The 17,772-nt window shown below is 41.7% G+C and overlaps 1 protein-coding gene across 2 annotated transcripts in view; it reads left to right on the top strand.

Moving 5' to 3' along the window:
* The window catches only part of MYO1H (myosin IH), a 39,309-nt gene that overhangs the window by 10,966 nt on the left and 10,571 nt on the right, over positions 1 to 17,772 (top strand). For both annotated transcript variants that reach the window (XM_032981677.2, XM_032981684.2), the window contains exons 2-17: positions 6,107 to 6,265; positions 7,269 to 7,384; positions 8,361 to 8,559; positions 9,161 to 9,241; positions 9,681 to 9,860; positions 10,922 to 11,020; positions 11,354 to 11,467; positions 11,797 to 11,868; positions 12,522 to 12,641; positions 12,987 to 13,054; positions 13,394 to 13,499; positions 14,017 to 14,097; positions 15,527 to 15,618; positions 17,023 to 17,117; positions 17,343 to 17,389; positions 17,622 to 17,702. In XM_032981677.2, the coding sequence (XP_032837568.1) occupies positions 6,107 to 6,265; positions 7,269 to 7,384; positions 8,361 to 8,559; positions 9,161 to 9,241; positions 9,681 to 9,860; positions 10,922 to 11,020; positions 11,354 to 11,467; positions 11,797 to 11,868; positions 12,522 to 12,641; positions 12,987 to 13,054; positions 13,394 to 13,499; positions 14,017 to 14,097; positions 15,527 to 15,618; positions 17,023 to 17,117; positions 17,343 to 17,389; positions 17,622 to 17,702 (1,710 nt within the window). The remainder of the gene's footprint in view (positions 1 to 6,106; positions 6,266 to 7,268; positions 7,385 to 8,360; positions 8,560 to 9,160; positions 9,242 to 9,680; positions 9,861 to 10,921; positions 11,021 to 11,353; positions 11,468 to 11,796; positions 11,869 to 12,521; positions 12,642 to 12,986; positions 13,055 to 13,393; positions 13,500 to 14,016; positions 14,098 to 15,526; positions 15,619 to 17,022; positions 17,118 to 17,342; positions 17,390 to 17,621; positions 17,703 to 17,772) is intronic.

Below are 17,772 nucleotides of genomic sequence, written 5' to 3'. Positions count from 1 at the left end.
GAAAGCATCATCTGGAGGATGGCTGAGCAGAACTGAGAGGTCACTTGCTGCTGCTTATGGATCACAAGCTACCCAAATGGAAGGGTTTTATTCTGTTGACAATTGTTTATGTAGCGAAGTAATCATGGGAAAACTGTTGTCTTTGACAGCTGGGCAGAGGGGGAAAAAGAGCTGGCATCTTGTGGGAATCAGCAGCAATCAGAGTCCAACCTTACAAGTCAGTTTTTGGGGGAGAAACCGGCTGTTGCATTATGAAAAAAAAAAAAAAAAAAAAAAATCCGTAGAAACTTCAAACTTCAAATTAAAATGGGTTTTGCAGTGACCTCTAGTGGGGAGCCAGGCCGGGAGCTGCGGGAAGGGGATGAGGAGCCTGTTCAGGGGTGATATATATTGTGCCTGGATTAGCTCAAATTTCCCATCCGAGAGGTTAGAGTCCATCGCTTCGTCTCCAGTCTTTTGGTGAGATCTTAAAATCTCATCGAGCGGTGCTGTCTGCAAAAACCTCACCACAGCCGGAGTGCTGACAGCATGTTAGATAATTCATTAAACACGGAGGACGTTAGCATCCCTGCCCAAGGAGGCGAGCAAACAGCCCGACACATGATACTTGGTGTCAGTGGGCCTTAACTTCAGCCCTGTTAACTCTTTATGGAAGAAGCGCGGGTTGGAGAAGGAGTTGACGGGAGATGGCACGCTGCGGCTGGGGGGGTGCAGGTAAAGGAAGAGGCATGTGTGAAATAAAAACTTTTCTGAATCTGTAGGGTGGTGGTAAGGAAATCCGGCATCTCTGGCAGGTTGGGATGGTTTTGGGGGGGTGGAGGATCCCTTAGAAGGTTTTTGGGTTGGTTTTTTTTTTTTTTTTCTGTTCTCTTGGGAATCGGTGGCCTTATGGGTGGGCTCAATACGTCTGGAGTCTGGTGGCTTGCATGGCATTTTGCTACAGAGAAGGGCGCTTGCCTGAGCGGGTGGGTAACAGGCTACTTGAAAGATATTTTGGGTGAGGTGGTGCCCACCTGAGGCTCTCACCTCGTGTTTGTATTTGCATGGGTAGCATGTAGCATGAGTGGTTTGGGTTTTTCTGGTGCTTCCAAAATAGCAGTGGAATTGTAACTGATACTCCTCTTCCCCTACACATTAATCTCTTCTGTTCTGTGGCATTAAACCAAAGAAACAGCAACAATTAACTTTGGAGCCTGTTGAAAAATGAAGTTCTGAGCCTCTGGCAAAGATAAGTAATAATTTTGTGGAGTTTCTTGTGTTTGTTTTTTTTTTTTTTTAAAAAAAATTTTTCTAACTGTTCCTTGCCAAGCCTTGGTTGTTTGTTACAAACTTTGTCAAAGAAACTAGCCTGTTGCTTCTGACCTTTTTAGCCCCTTTTCAAGAGCTGCACATGTCATGAATTTATGTTGTGATCTGACACAGATCCTTGTAGATTCAATGTTGAGAGACAAATCCCTGTGGGAAAAGAAAAAGCCCTCATTGTAGCGAAGGAGAGATTTTCTGATAGAGCTTGCATCTCAGTAGGCAAGAAAGAAATCTCCTGACTCTTAAGTGATGAGAAAAGGAGAATAATCCTTTAAAAAGAGCAGTGTCTTGCTGGCATAGCGTGCACTGATGAGTCCTGGGGGGGTATCTCTTACCGATGGCAATACCAGGTAAGCACAGAACTTCTAGTAAACTTCCAGAAACGGGGTGGGAGACAGGCCAGTAAATGGTATCATGATAATAAAATTGTCTGACCTCAGCAACGTCAAAATACTGAGAAAATCTGAGCACAAAGTAGCCCAGAAAAGAGTTTGGGATTTTTGTCTAATGGGGAACAGTGTCACTTACCAATTAACATACGAGTGAGAGAATTAGGTTAAGGAAACCTGATCGGGTAGATGGCCACTGTGGTTTCAGGCTTATTCTTTCATGCTTCCTGGCTCAGAGAGAATGTAAAAGTTGCTTGTCCAGCTTGTCCGAGTGCTTTCTGAGAAGGACAAATCCACCTTAAGTTGTTTATAGTCCATCTTTCTAGTAAAATGACAAACTCTAACCTTGTCAGACAGCCACTGTGCTATGACCAAATTGGAGTGGAAAAAAAATGAGTATCAACTGACTGGGGGGAAAAAAATAAGGGGAAATAGTTCAGACTGTGATATGGTTTGAGTTCTGTACTGACATAGGTCAATCTAAAGTTCTCAGTTTAAATTCTTTCTTTGGCCTGGTCCAAGGTATCTGTAGATCAAGGCATGTTTCAGGGCATTTTAATTTTGATTAATATTTCATGTATATTTTGAAAGTGAAGCTGTTCACATGCTCACCTTGCCTGTAGTAATTCTGCCAAAAAACTGATTTACCCTTGGAGAAAAAAATGGGGTGATTTCTTACTCAGATTGTCAGAAATAACTTGAAATAACTGACACCTGAGAGAAAACAAAAGTTGAGGAAGATGGGCAGTTTCATATGCCATAAACCCTAAAAGAGATGGTACAGGATACTCCAGACCAGACTGCTCCTCCTGTATGGCACATTGTGTGGCAGTTAGACACCATGGGCGTATGCATGTGGTGTGGTAGAAATGTCTAGATAGGTTTAATTCAGGCTGTAATAGCTCTACTGTGTTGATGCTGCTCTGGTAGTGCTGACTCAGCAGTTGCCACGTGTGCCAGGGGTGGGTGACTTGATGGTTTGCTAGAGAGAAGCACTGACCGTGCGTGGAGCAGAGGGTGTATAGGGAGGTCATGTTCCTGCAGCCAAGCCAAAGACTCTGCTTTAAAAATGGATTTGCAATTAAATTCAGAGACATCTCTTACCTGGTAAGACATGCTTAAGTTTGAGGACTCATTGAGAACAGCCCTGGCTTCATAGGTTTCATTGCTTTTAATTCTGTGTCAATGGATACTGTTTTAATACAGCCTGAACATGCTTGATTTGAGGGATACCTGTCTTTACTGGTCTGCCATGATGGTAAATTCCTTCTATTCTTGACCCGGAGCTAATTAACAGCTGCTCTGTTAAGCCTGATAAACACTCAGAGCTTGGTCAGGTTGTCAGGAGGTTGTGTGCCCTCCCAGCCTGGGTAGGTCAGCCCTGCTGCTAGGGATTGGGCTCGGAGCTCAGCTGCCTTTGTAGCAAGATCAAAAAAGTCAAGATGATTAAGACAAAAGTTTCTCTGCTAAATCATGAAGAAGGTATTAGGGCAAAAGAAATAATAAATATCCATCTCTAAACTTTAGCGTTTTGTTTTTGAAATGTATACTTGTGTTTGTTAGATAAAAATATTAACCTTGTGGCAAACTATGTGGAGCAGATAAAGTGTTTTTAGAGGGCAAAAAAATGCCTGTCTCTTGGTAACAAAAAATCCATAGACTGCACTGCCAAATAATATTGAATGCTACTCAGATGGCATAGACACTGAACAAAAATGATTACTCTGGTAATTTACACTATAGCTGCTCATTTGTCTCGTTTGCAATACAGTGAAGTTATAAGATTGCAAAAAACATTTGCAGAATAGATTTTCTGATTTGGTATCACCATGGCAACTATGCTCAATACAAAACCATGTGTGACTGAATGATTTGTCATCTCTGTTAGTCTGGAGCAGAGAGACTGAAATGACTACTATTATCTCACTTAATACTGTACTCTGCAAAGCCATTCTGTCAAGGCTTCCAATGATTTTGCAAAGCTTTAACAATCTTTTTGGGAGATATCACGACTGCGGGGGTGACTAAAGGTATGGGAACACCAGCACTAGCAAGTATTGACCAGGCTACTTGGTTTAGAGGCAAATGTTCAGAAGGAAAGTAGTAATGACCATGACTAGTAGTTTGAATATCTCTTAAGTTCTTAAAGTTTGTAGAATCAAATTAAATGTTTAACAGGACAATGAATAGGAGATTTTTTTTTTTAACTCTCTCCTCCATTCCCCATGTTCTTCCCTACATAAATACTGGAGTCTGTACAAATATTGGTCTGAGAAGCAAAGTCATCTTTTAGCTCAAGTTCCAAAAGTTTGTAAGACAATTTTAGGACAAGCATTAACAAATGGATAAAATATGTCATGTGCAGAGGAGGAAAAAGAAAAGGAGCTATTAATATTAAAAGGAAAAAATATAGGTATCTTTCTGGCAGAAAAAAAGAAGTGATCCAAGTTACATTATGCCATGGCTAAGGAGGAGCAAGGAATACTACCTCCTGCCAACCTGGAGCTGGTAACAGAGTCAGCTGGAGGCAGTGGATGTAAAAGCCAAAAAAGTAATTACTTGTATGTGAAGTTAGTGCAGGTATGATTTATTTTTAAACTATGATAGGATTTAAATAGTATGCTTTCAGAATATCTTCCTCTCTGGAGTATTGTGTTGTGTTACTGCTGAATATAAATCTCAAAGCTCAGATCTGCTTCAGTGCAATAAACAGGTGAAGGTAAAGAACAGGCTGAACTAAAATTGAGACTAACATTAAAATTCCTGTTTAAGAGCTGACTCTTCTGAACTTCCCTCAGTCATAAAGTATATTGTGCAGTTGGTTTCTTTGCTCTTCATCTGAGTGATACCCCACTCCTAAATTCACCAAGCCTTTGTGTCCAAAGTGCTGTTGCCTTCTACCGGTGCTACTCAGGCTCATCCCAAAAGCCTACCTCCAGAGTCAGGGTTTGCCAAAGCTTAGCAGAAACATTTTACACTGTGCCTATTTTACAGTTTGTAAAGCTTTTGCTTTAAAAAAAAAAAAAAAGGGTGTGGGGGTTGGAGGAGAAGTGATGTGGCACTGTATAAACAGGCCATCACTGTCCTTTTAATGCTTGTTCAAAATCTTACACACAATCACACAATCTTCTTGAGCAGTGGAGCAGCAAAACGTAAAAAGCCAATGTCACGAAGGGCAGTATGAGAATAGCAAAGGTGCTGGGCTTATGTGCAAATCTCTGAGCCTGAGGGGCTGCTTCTTGTGTTCAGCTGATGGCAGCTCAGGCAGTTTCTCTCCCCTAACTTGAAAAGCCTGGGAACCCAAAAAGGTAAGCTTCTCAAAATGTATTAACTTCATTTCTGTCATAAGGGGAGTATTTTATGCATTAGGGTAGGAATTTTTCTCTGAACTGTGTAATACTGGTGTCTTTAAAAAACAAAACCCTGAAAACACCACCATTATAGCACACTTATTAGTATAGAATAAAGGATATCCTGTTTTTCTGTTTGCTAGCATGACGTTATCAGCTTGATTTAATTAAATAAAAAGCATACAGTTTATTCTTATAGCTTGGAAAAAAAGATCTTGATCCTCAGCAGTGAGTATTTTCAGTATAAGGTCAACTTCCACAATAAAGAATGGGAAGTGGTGTGTGCAAAATCATGGCATTTTGTCAGTGACATTCTTTTTGCATCTTTCAGCCTCTTTGGTAGCACACACACCACCTCCTCGCTCTCAAAGATTTAACTGCTTCTCCAATTTGCTGTTTGATTAGCTTTATCAGCGTGGTGGCCTCGCTGCTCCCTGCCCAGATCTCTCGCTGGCGTGTGGAGACATCTGCTGTCCAACCCTGAAAGTTGACTGCGTTCTGCTCACTCAAGGCAACAGGAATAATGAAGCAGTCTCGTGCAGAGTAGTACTGTAGAATTAACCTTTTTTCCCCAGAGGTCAAGTCAAATGCAGCCTTTTCTGGAGATTTTCCATTTCCGTCATTTTATCTGTATAAAGTAGTTGCAGGTCATGTTAGAAACAAATTAATACCTTTCACCGTTAACTTCCAACTTTGTGCTTGCAACTGCTTTATCTAGACTGAGTTAATGGAGTGTCTCTGATCGTAACTGCCTATTCAGAGCTAGGTTTGTCTCAAACAACTGTAATGTTAGTGAGGGCTGCCTGGAAACCTTGGTCTTCCTCTCTGGTCATGGGAATGAGTCTCAGGCATCTTTACTGTAAAGAAGTTGGAATGCAAACTCTCATGGTATGAAATTTCCATCTTTGGGGAAGGTGTTAGTAACAGCTCAGATAATAATCTTCTGACATTACCCCTGTGCAAGGTTCATTTGGCCCTGGGGTATGGGGAGGGACTCAGAAGGCCTTTAGGGTCCCTATATGCCCTCTCCTAATTCTTTATCGTACAACCTTTGTGTTGCAGAAAGAGGAAGTGGATGATAACACTGATGAAAACATGGAAGGGGCTCTGATAGCCCGGGACAAAGTCGGGGTGCAGGACTTCGTGCTTCTGGACTCCCACACCAGTGAGAATGCTTTCCTGAACAACCTTCGTAAGAGATACCAAGAGAACCTCATCTACGTAAGTGCTGGCCATGTGGATTCGTGTAGCCTGGGGCAGGTGAACTGTCTCCAAGCATGGCATATATTTATATATATATATATGTTAAAATTAAAATGTTGCCCATCTAGATGGGGTGCAGCCTAAAACTTCCGGGGCAGGAGGTGCTATCAATACAAAGAATACCATCCCAGCTTTGGTTTCGCTGTGATGTGAGATACTTTGCTAGATGTTAGTAGTACCTAGAAGAGTGATTACCCAGTAGTAGTCTGACTAGTTTAGCTAATGAAAACAATACAGTCTCAGCCTGCTGAATTGCCTTGCAAAGATCCAAACAACATGCAGTAGATAGCATTTCACTTTCCTGTTCCCTCACTACCTCTGAGGGCAAGGCAATGCTGAGTGTGGTATCTGACTTGAATTAGAAGTTTGCACCGTGAAGTATTCAGCACTAAGGTGACTTCACAGCCATGTCCATTTTCTCAGCAGCCCCAAGATTATATGTCGGCTTACAGGAGTGGCAAGTAGTGTCTAAACACGTCCTTTGTCAAATGAGGACTGATGTTTATATAACATGAGTGGAAATAATTGGAAAGAAGTTTAGAACAGGAAATTTGGATGTGTTGAAAATGTGTACAAATAAGGGAAAATGTAATGTGTCCTGAAATGTGTTCACCTTTCGCAGTCAAGAAGGAATTTTCTCTGTTTCACAGCTGTCTGTGGAATAGACATCCTACATGTCTTTCCTTCACAGCATTAGTTGTTGGTCATTTACAAAGATTTTTGTGAAAGATTTGGGATAGTAAATGCATTATTATGTTAACTTTAAGTAGGAAAAAATAAATTCCATAAGCATCACGAGATATCAAAACCTTGTATATGGCATGTTAACACAGTGAGCTTGATTTTTATTGTTCAGCTCTACTCTTGCATAATGTCCTGATGTACTTGACTCCTCTTTCGGGTGCTGTTGTTGCAGTGATGGAAAAGGTTTCCCACCTGTATGCATTCTTTCTCCCTACAGACATATATTGGTACTCTTCTTGTATCTGTCAACCCTTACAAAGAGCTGGATATTTACACAGTGACACAGATGCAGCTTTATCGAGGGGTAAACTTTTTTGAACTGCCACCACATCTGTAAGTAGAACCCTTAGGATTTCAGTTTAAATCAATAAATTGGGTTTTCTCTGTACTGCTGTGTACTAGCAACAAGGATGTGTACCCACAGTCACTAGGTCTGGTGAATGCTGATATTCTTATCTTCCTGTAGCTAAGGATGTATTTGCCTCTGTCTTCTAGCTGACTGTGAGAATAAAAGGGGACCAAAAGGATTGCAGAAGTGATGTTGTGGAAATTGTAGGGGAAGAGTTATCTTGAAGGTAACCGTCCAGAGTAGTGCTCAGTGTGTCCTCCTTACTACACATGGCCTAGTCAGACCACTGCCTGACTGTCCACATGCAAGTCAACGTCTTTTTCTTCAGTTGTCCAAAACACTCTGGTCACTGTGTCTTGTCCTCCAAGGCCCCGTGTCACTGCAGGCAGCCACAGGACTAGCACAGTGCTCGTGCACAGCCTCCACTTGAACTCCCCAGGAGGGGAAGAAACCTGAACTTCTGAATGCTGAGCTGAAATTTTTTTGATGATTGGAAGTTGTTGGGTGGTTTGTCAAGTAGGTTTTTCTTTCTTCTTTCTTCTCTTCCTTCCTTAAGTAGCATATTAGGGAAGGCTCCACTATTGGTCACCTTTTTACCTATCTCTATCAGCAGAAGTTGAAATCTTCCCTTTACTGGAATCAAAACTGGCTCCTCTGTTTGGAAGAGGGGGTCCCTGCTGTGTATAAACTGTATTCACCGGGAATACATGCAGCCTGTATAAATCCTACAGTAACAGTGAGGAGAAGAATAAGTCCTGTCTGTCCCTCAAATCCAGACTGAGTTTTTACTGTGAGACCTTGAGTCAGACTCACGTTTTGAGCTCTGTTTTCCCATCATGTCCAATACTTGTAATGTTAGATGAGGATTAAGTACTTCTGAGAAACCTTTGATACCCTGCCTCCTGTTGCCATTTCTAACAGATGCTTTTCCTCTGAATACTTCTTGTGATCCTTGTTCAGATATGCCATAGCTGACAATGCCTACCGGGTGATGTGCAGTGAGTACAACAACCATTTCATCCTCATCTCTGGGGAAAGTGGAGCTGGGAAGACAGAAGCATCCAAGAAGATCTTGCAGTATTATGCAGTAACCTGTCCAACTACAGAGCAGCTGCAGATTGTCCGTGATCGTCTGCTGCTTTCCAATCCTGTTCTCGAGGTAAAAACTAAATAAAGGTACAAAATGCAGAAGAGTTGGTGCTGATGGCCCCGCTGAACAAGACGCTCATGCAAATCTACACACCTGCACCCAGGAATGGCCTCCTGTTTCACTTGGCTGTGCACCTGCATACATAATAACACATTTGGCCTCTAGGCAGCACAATCTCTGAAAGAATGCTTGAGGTTTTATAACACTTAATGTTTATAAATTTAGACTTGGGTTTTATAGCAAAGCATAGCTGAAACCTGGGAGTACAAGAAAATGACAGCATACAACAGTGCCTTGTGGCTTCAGTTAGTTATAGGTCATACAAGAAAGAGCAATAATTTGTTTAGCTGAATTCCACATTAAAGCTAGGAAAATACATTAGTTTAGAATCATAAAATCGTTTAGGTCATTTAGAATCATAAGATCATCCAGTCCAGCCATAAACCTAACACTGCCAAGTCCACTAAGTTTTGTATTTCTTTAATCCCACTAAATTCAGTAGTAGGACTGAGCTGATGCAGCAAATCTTTATTTCTGGAGTTTTGTCTGACAGTGGGTGTCGGGTTCTCAGCAAGATGTGGAGTGACTTAATCTATCTGTTCATCCATAGGCTTTTGGAAATGCAAAAACTCTGCGTAATGACAACTCAAGTAGATTTGGGAAATACATGGATATCCAATTTGATTTTAAGGTGAGAACAAACTTAATGGACCGCTATTAAAACAAGCTGTATCAGTGAACCTCTTGGACACTTACCAGGCAGCACAGGATTTATTAAGACTTACACTGCAGATTTCTGACTCTATTTTTACAGGCGTTGCATTTTGTGAGTAAAGTGACTAGTTATACATCCTGAAAGCTTCCTATATTACTGGCAGTGCTGTCAACGCTTGATAGAAAGCTAATATAAATTGTTGTAAAGTACAAGTTACACTAGAAAGACAGCAAACTCTTTAGATACAGCTTTTACTGTTGTTGGATACTAGCTCTTAAACACAAGATGGCAGATAAGTAACAGCAGAAACATGCTTCTCCTGACACTGCTTCTTTTTCTGAGGTGTGGAGGAACAGCCATCACAACGATGTTATTTATATCTGTTGGTGCTGATCTGACTGCTTTGTTCTGCCAGGGAGCTCCAGTGGGAGGGCACATCCTCAGTTATCTGATTGAAAAATCCAGAGTTGTCCACCAGAACCACGGAGAAAGGAATTTCCATATTTTCTACCAGTTATTAGAGGGTGGAGACAAGGATCTACTTTGCTGGCTTGGGCTGGAGCGCAACCCCCAAAAGTATGCGTATCTCATCCAGGTCAGTGAGAGCTTGTCCCTCTCTCTGCATCTTACATCTCGAACTGTAGGGATTTCAAATGCAGCTTTCCTCGAGTACTAAGTGCACTGCTGAGAGAAGTCACATTGCAGCAAAACTCACAGGCAGGTTGGTTGCAAACATATTTGCTCTGGGATTGTCGGACACCATTCTACCCTGGGCGCTTTTGTAGTGGGAACTGTTCCAGCTGTGAGGGCCTAAGGATGCAAGTGATAAGTGATTTATCTGGGGTAATATCTCTTATTGGATCAGCCAATGTAGTTGTGGGGGCAGAAACAAACTTTTGAGCAACATTGACCCAGTGACAGCAAGACCATCAGAGTTTAAAAAAAAAAAAAGCCACTTTCGGCAGGTCTTGTGTTGATTGTATATTCCCCATATTCCGTGTGTCTAGAATGGCTTGCCGCTGCTGTGAGAACATAAACTCTCTTAAGCAAATGTCACCAAACCATTTGATGACCCTGGTCCCTCTGGTATGGTCAAGACACTTCTTGGCTTGTTGAGAAGAGTGGTCTGAGCTATTAAACAGCAGAGCACTATCTGTCTAAAAGTTACACTTTGTATAAAGGCATCTCTTCTAAGGATCCTTTGTGAGGACCTGGTATAAAATTAGTTTCTCAGGATTTATGGACCTCATTAGAGGTTCATAGGTATGGTTATGCAATATACAGCTCACTTCATGGTAGTGCTGTTTCCTTTCTTCCTTGGAAATGAAGGATACTTGAGCAGAAGATACTATTACCATAAAAATGGAAGATGGCTGTAAGCTCTTCACAAGACAGCCATTTTATGGTAGTCACTATCCAAGCTCAGTGCTGTAAGTTATCTGAAGCTTTAAGTATAAGCTGAAAGATCTGATCAAATGAGCCACTTTCAGGATTAGCAGGAGTGAAATAAACTTGCTAGCTAGTTGCAAACTGCATCTCTGCAGGCTGAGGAAGCTGGAAATGGAAATAGTATGCCCAGTAGTATGCTGTTTTTTGCTGATAATAAAATTGCTTTGCCAATTAACTGTACTAATTCATCTTTCTTTTACTGTATAGGGTCGATGTGCCAAAGTGTTTTCTATTAATGACAAGAATGACTGGAAAATAGTCCGCAAAGCTTTTTCTATCATTGACTTTACTGAAAAAGACGTAGAGGTATGCATGTGAAAAGGGACTGAACCTACCACAGGGTATTTAAGGAAAGGCAGCAGTGCACTCTTTACTTGAAAGTGATGGAAGCAGTCTTGCTTGGGAGAGGTGTGGAATAGGATGTCCTTTGGGAGGATTCAGGGAGTGGGTGGGTGAAGAGCTCTATTCCTTGGTACAGCATGATGGCAACTGGTGGTAGCATATTGCTGAAGCAGGCTGGCTGACTCCCCTCCTTCAGCCTAGCCAATATTCTGTTTGTTAGCATGCATAGCAAATATAGCAGCATCCCACAGAATTGTGGGAGCCTGTTTTCTAATGGTGTATATTTCTCGTTATTAGCATCTCATTGGAATTGTTGCTAGTGTGCTGCACTTCGGGAACATCCAGTTTGAAGAAGATAGCAATGGACACGCCATCATTCGCGATGGCACACAGATCAAATGGATTTCAAAGGTATCTCTTCTGAGATAGTGTCAGTAGTACAAGTGCTTTGAAGAGAGCCTTAACCTTGCTGTGTTTTCCTCTTAAGGACAAAAACGTCTGTTCACAAAAGCAGAAGGATTGCTATATAAATACTCAGCTCTTGTTATAAACTACCTTGAATTGTAGGGCCCCTTTTCTCTGTAGCACATCTCTCTGAAACTTCCTTACCTATTGTTGCTCAAAGATGAGTATAACTGGGAATGGACTGGGGGGTTATGCCCTACTGATCACACAATACTGCTTACTTAAACAGTTTACTGCTGGCCATACTCCGAGTGCAAGTATTTCTTTTTCTGCAGCTACTGGGTGTGCACTTGTCCATTCTGCAGGAGGCTCTCACCAATCGGAAGATTGAAGCCAGATCCGAAGAGGTATTGAGTAGTTCTGTGTAACTCCGGGCAGCTGGGAGCCACCCCAGCTAGTGGTGGTGACAGATGAGGAGCTCTGTTCTCAGCAGTGTTACAGTAAAAACAGATTGCTCTGTCTCTCTCCTCCATATCACCTTCCTCTTTTAGCCTAAAACGTTAAACTAAAGCATATTTCCAGTATTAAAGTTTTACTGCTGAACAAGTTAGTAACTATGAAAAAGCTAGGAACAGGGCCTTGCAGGCAGTCCTGTATTTAAGCCAAACAGTTTCCTTTTGTTCAGTTCCTGGAGTGCTTTCTGGGAAATGGGGCTGCATAAACAGAGAATAGCACTGGTAAAGACTATTCCTTGAGCATTTTGTACTAAGTTTAATAAAATTAAAAGGAAGGCAGAATACTTCTCCCCACGTGTTTAAATGAGTACTATCCAAAACATAGTTTTACAACCCCAACGGCATGTGGCCATACACCTGGCTGGAGTAAGACTGAGGGTAAATAAAGCTGTAGGCAGCTACAGTTCAGATAGGCTGAGCACTGTGCTGTGGTATACAACAATATGGCTGGTTCTCCAAGACACAAATGTGAACTGACCTTGCAGAAGTTTGCTCTGATCATCTGTGGTGTTTATCATCTCTGGCATATCTGTATTTATTTTTAGGTCCTAAGCCCGTTGAACGTGGATCTGGCATTTTACGCTCGGGATGCAGTAGCAAAGGCGATTTACGGACGAACTTTCACTTGGCTAGTCAACAAAATTAACGGCTCTCTAGCCAACAAGGTTGGTTTCTTGTCTAGTGTCCTCCTAGACACTGTGAGTTCTCCTAACACGCTGAGCAGTTTCTCTAGTGAAGCCCTACAGCACTCCTCACCAAATATCCTGGATGCTTAATAATTGATGTAGGGGCATCCCACAGTGCTGAGCTGGAAAACTGTATGGTTATGTGTGGAGGGTGGTATGTTAAATAGTTCTAGCAGTTCATTAGCTGCTTTACAGTGGCTACTCCCTTGGCACATGATACAAAGCTCTCAAAGAGAAAGTTTAAAATTTAGATGAAGGAAACAAAACGTGCAGGGAAGAAGCATCAGTTGAAGCAGCAATTACAGAGCAATGGTGTCTTTACAGGATTCAACTCGGAAAACAGTTATCGGCCTGCTGGATATCTACGGTTTTGAAGTGCTGGACACAAACAGGTAACGGCAGTTCCTGAGGCTTGGGATAATCTGTCCTCATGCTGGTGGGGGCCCTGTGCTGATGTCCTACGTGGCTTCCTGAGTGTGTTCTTATCCCAGCAAGGCAAGCTACGAGTGACTGTAAAATCTGAGTGCACCGGGATAGCTGAACCCCCTGGTGAAAGCTTTAGCTTGGACATCTAGCCTGGATTTGAGCCATTGGTATGACAGTGTGGGAAGTGTATGGGTTTCAGCTGTATGGAAGTGAGTTGTTTGGCTTGGAAACAGTGGGTAGTGGTGGGAGAAGTAAAACTGTCCATGAAATAAATAAAAACTAATGCTCACTTAACCACTCTGAAGCTTTGAGCAGTTCTGCATTAATTACTGCAATGAGAAGCTCCAGCAGCTGTTGATTGAGATGACCTTGAAAGCAGAGCAGGAGGAATATGAACTGGAAGGAATAGAGGTAACTTATTACTTTTCCCCTCCCCTTTTTCTTTGAACTGCCATTACAACTGAATGCTTTTGTTCATCAATGAAGAAGACATCCTGCTTTTTCCTTTTTTTAGTTTGCATTGTTCCCATGAGAAGTACAACATAGCCATGGGTCTCACTCTGTACCCCTTTTTTGCAGTGGAATTTAGCCTAGACTTACATCATCTAAGAAAGAAGTAGGACATTTCCCAAAACTCAAGCGGTCAGCAGTGACAACATCCTTGTAGAAATGAGGAGCTCCAACAGCATAGACCTGGACAATGGGGTGAATTAATGTACAGAATAAGAGGATGGTCTGGGCTGCTAAAAGCAGGAAGACTGTAGTATGGGGTGATAGATCACTGGTGTCCCTTTCCCCAGCAGCTCAGTTGGTCCTAATTCACAATACTGATCTTTACTGGGATTGGAGTCTGGCTCCAAAGAACTTAAACATTGCAAGGAAAAGATCTTCCTCCAAAACTTTTCTTCCTTTTTTCTCTTATCTCCAGTGGGAACCAATTCCATATTTTAACAACAAGATCATCTGTGATCTGGTTGAGCAGAAGCATAAAGGGATAATCTCCATTCTGGTAAGAACAGCGTTTGTGCTGTTTAAATTAAAATGCCTACCTGTGCCCTACTGTAATGGTCCATAATTGTATTTTTGTCTTTTATGTGATGAGTCTGCATTATTCAGAACGTAAACAAATAGACCTTGTAAGCAAAGACCCAGAAGGTTAAGGTCTGCTTGCTAGAGACCTGTGGGTTCTTAAGGAGCTATGCTGCTTCCACAGCAGCTCTGAGTGCGTGAGAAGGTGGACCTAGAATATTTTCTCCACTTTTTGCCTGGAGACACTGAGACGTAGAAGGAAGGTACCTGCAGCAACCTGGCTGGCTATAGGCAGCAACAGGAATGGGACCCAGGCTTTTTTGAGGACTGCTAGGGAGACTGCAGAGCACCAGGAGTGCTTCTTCCATAGCCACCTGAAGCCAGACATCCAGGCTCCTGTAAAGAAGAGAGTACAGTTCATCCCATCTATCTGCTTACATGACTTGCTAGCCTTGGCTCAGCTAGGAGAGAAATCTGAGCGCTGCCTACCTCCGCCTCAGCTGTGCGTTTCCTTGTTTCCTTGCCCTTTAGTTCTTACTGCTCTTAAAACACTGATCTGAAGACAATCCTCTTTGTGCCTTCACAGGGATGGCAGGAAAAGGGGGGAGGCTGAAGGCAGCTCTCACCAGACCCTTTGACAAGGAGCTTTTTCTGCAGTGCTGTGTAATGCTTTTTGCTTTGATAAGTGCAGTTAGTTTCACAGGGAGGAGTCTGAGGACACAAGCTAACTACCGTGATGATCCTTTCTTGCATACAAACTCTAATTAGTAAGAAATGTAGTAATCCTACAGTAGAGACTTGTAGCCAGACTTGAAGTTGAGTTGTCCCTTGCCATGACCTCTGACGTCCACAAAGCTGAAAATTTTTATCCCCCAGTACAGGAAACGGAGGATTAGTGTCCTATAATCCAGAGAAAGTGCTGCTGAAGCTCACCACTAGCTTCACATTGCAGTGAATTGCTCTTTCAAGAAGGACTTTTCTATGTACAGTACAATTGGAGGAGCAGAAGGAGTTGTGTTTCTTGGGTTAGAAAAGGATAATCTGTAAACTTGTATTCCCCCTCCAACTCTCCAATTCATCAAGACCTAGAGTCCTTCATGTCCTGAATTTTGGTGTCTGATTATGTCATCTTTCCCACTGTTTTCGTTTAAATGAACTACAAATAATAAGGGATGAGGCCATGCATTGCCAAATTTGGAAGAAGGCATATTTGACTTAACTTGATATATCTTGACAGTTCTACTGAAAAACAGATAAATGAAGCTCTAAATTTAACTAGGAAATAGCTTGTATAAAATAGAACTCATCTCAAATTGTTACCAATTTTGCATAACAAAGTCGTACTAAATATTAGCGAGGAGGGAGTAGTCTGTTCAGAGCAGTGTTTGATCCAGTGCCTGCTGTTTCAGGATGAAGAATGCTTACGACCTGGTGAAGCGACTGATTTGAGCTTCTTGGAAAAGCTGGAAGAGAAAGTAGGAGATCATGCCCACTTCGTGACGTATGCATTTACACTCTGTATCCTATCACAGAGGAAATTCTTCCCATCTCTTACCCATAACAGAGTATTAGGGAGGGAACAATTTTTGCTTTGTACAAAAGAAGATCAAGCAGCCCATCCACTGTCTAACGCTGTAACGTGCTACGCTGGTAGAGTATGACCTGGGGTACTGGGGAGATGGTGGTGGGGATTCCTGTCTCTCTACTAGTTTGATGCTGATATTTGAGTCTGGTTTCAATCCACACTAATTTCAGGGACTAAAGGTTAGATGGCTTTGGCCATAGATGGCTTTTTCCTTCATTGACCCCAGGGAAAGCTGAAGATACTGTGAAGAGGCGCCTAATGCCCTAGACTGTGCGGGTACATAAATATTTAAGTCCACCTTGATATGTGTGAGCTTTGGGTATGAAGGGGAAAGAAACATGCTCCTGCTCAGATCTCAAAAGAGTGGCATTTTGGTTAATACTCAATTTGTAGTATTTTTGGGTTCAGATTTGGTGGCAGACAAACACGTTGGAGCTGGGGTGTTCTGGCAGTTCCCAGCAGAAGCTTACAGAAAGGCTTTGACAAATCATCAATTCAGAGTCACGCTGATGAATTGTCACCTTCTACATCTTTGAAGTTCATCCCAGCCAAGCGGAAAATTTGTAGCCAACTTACTTGTCACCACAATGTGCCTTAATACTGTTCTGCCTGATTAAAAGCTTTAAATAGAAGTGCTAGAGTTACTTAAATGGGATCTGTACTTGATGATACTCTTAGAAGGAAACTTTGTACTAATGTGCTGTTGTGACACACAACTCTGCTGTTAGTGACTGCTTATAGAGCTGAAACTTAAACTGTTAAGTTGCTCTTTTTTTCCTTCTTTCCCTTTTGTTGTTTTTTTCCCCGGGAGTTCTTGCTCTCTAAAATTTTCCTGCTATTTTTGAAAATTTTGATTCCTCCTTTGTATTTGTATTATCTTGTTCTAGGGCAAAATATCTCAAACAATCCTTCCCCCTGGTTTCACTTTGAAATTGAGGAAGCTGGTGATCTTTTTCTCATGTGGGTAATGAGAATGTATTTAAATGAAGGTTATAGGAGGAGATCTTAATACTTCTGGAAAAGGTGATCATTGCCAAATGGCAGTGGGTAGGTCACAGATATTTTGAGGAGTTTATGGTAGCTGACTTCCATTCTCCAGCACTGAATTCTGCTGTTAGCTGTTCAGAATGGACAGATGATAATTTGATTATTGTCCATAACTGTATAGTCAGAGCCACATTGATAGAACAGACATTAAACAGACTTCTAGCTCTCCCACAGCTGCTTTTTGTGCAGGTGACTTTCCACAAGCCAAGGAAGCCCATTTGCTGCTTTTTTCCCTCTTAGTGTTCTTTTTTTTTTTTTTTTTTTTCCCTTCAGTCGCAAGCTTGCAGACCAGAAAACACGAAAATCAATTGACTGGGTGGATTTCCGCCTCCTTCACTATGCAGGAGAAGTCACTTACTGTGCTGTTGGTGAGTGTGAACAAAGTGCCAGTCTAGAAGTTACTTGTGCTTTTAAGCCAATGTGGTGGATAATAATTTGACATGAAGATGAATTACAAAATATCTGCCCTCTGAAGGTATTGTTACTTGAAAAATCTTAAACATGAATGCAGTGTGAATTTGAGGATATCAGTTTCCAGATTTTGTGTTAAAGTGTGTAGTCTTCAAAAATAATTAAGCTTTTTTTTTTTTTAGGATTTCTGGAGAAGAATAATGATCTCCTGTACAGAAACCTGAAAGAGGTAAGAACAAAAAAGTGATGCTGTTCTCTTAAATTACCTTGCTTGAAGCAGAGGTGTTTTGTAGATGATGTATTTAATCTCTGTAGCAAACAAGAACATATATTTCTCCTTAGCAATATTCTTTAGGCACCTACGTCCATGTCCTTACAGCTGTGCTGCTCAAGTTTAGAAGTATCTCAGCAGGAATAGAGTGCCTTCTAAATAAGGCAGCTTTTCACTTACCCCATTTCAGGTGCTGTGCAACTCTAAAAATGGCATCGTTAGAGAATGCTTTTTACTGTCAGAACTGGACAACAGGAGGAGACCAGAGACAGTGAGTTTCACCTTTAGTCTTAACTTTGAATGTAAATCAAGACTTGGGAAGTTGCATTTAACCACTGATC

The sequence above is a fragment of the Tyto alba genome, unplaced genomic scaffold (assembly GCF_018691265.1).
Source record: "Tyto alba isolate M040663 unplaced genomic scaffold, T.alba_DEE_v4.0 Super-Scaffold_44, whole genome shotgun sequence".
Taxonomy (NCBI): Eukaryota; Metazoa; Chordata; class Aves; order Strigiformes; family Tytonidae; genus Tyto; species Tyto alba.
Note: the sequence above shows the minus strand (reverse complement) of the source record. Positions and strands in the feature narration are given on the sequence as shown.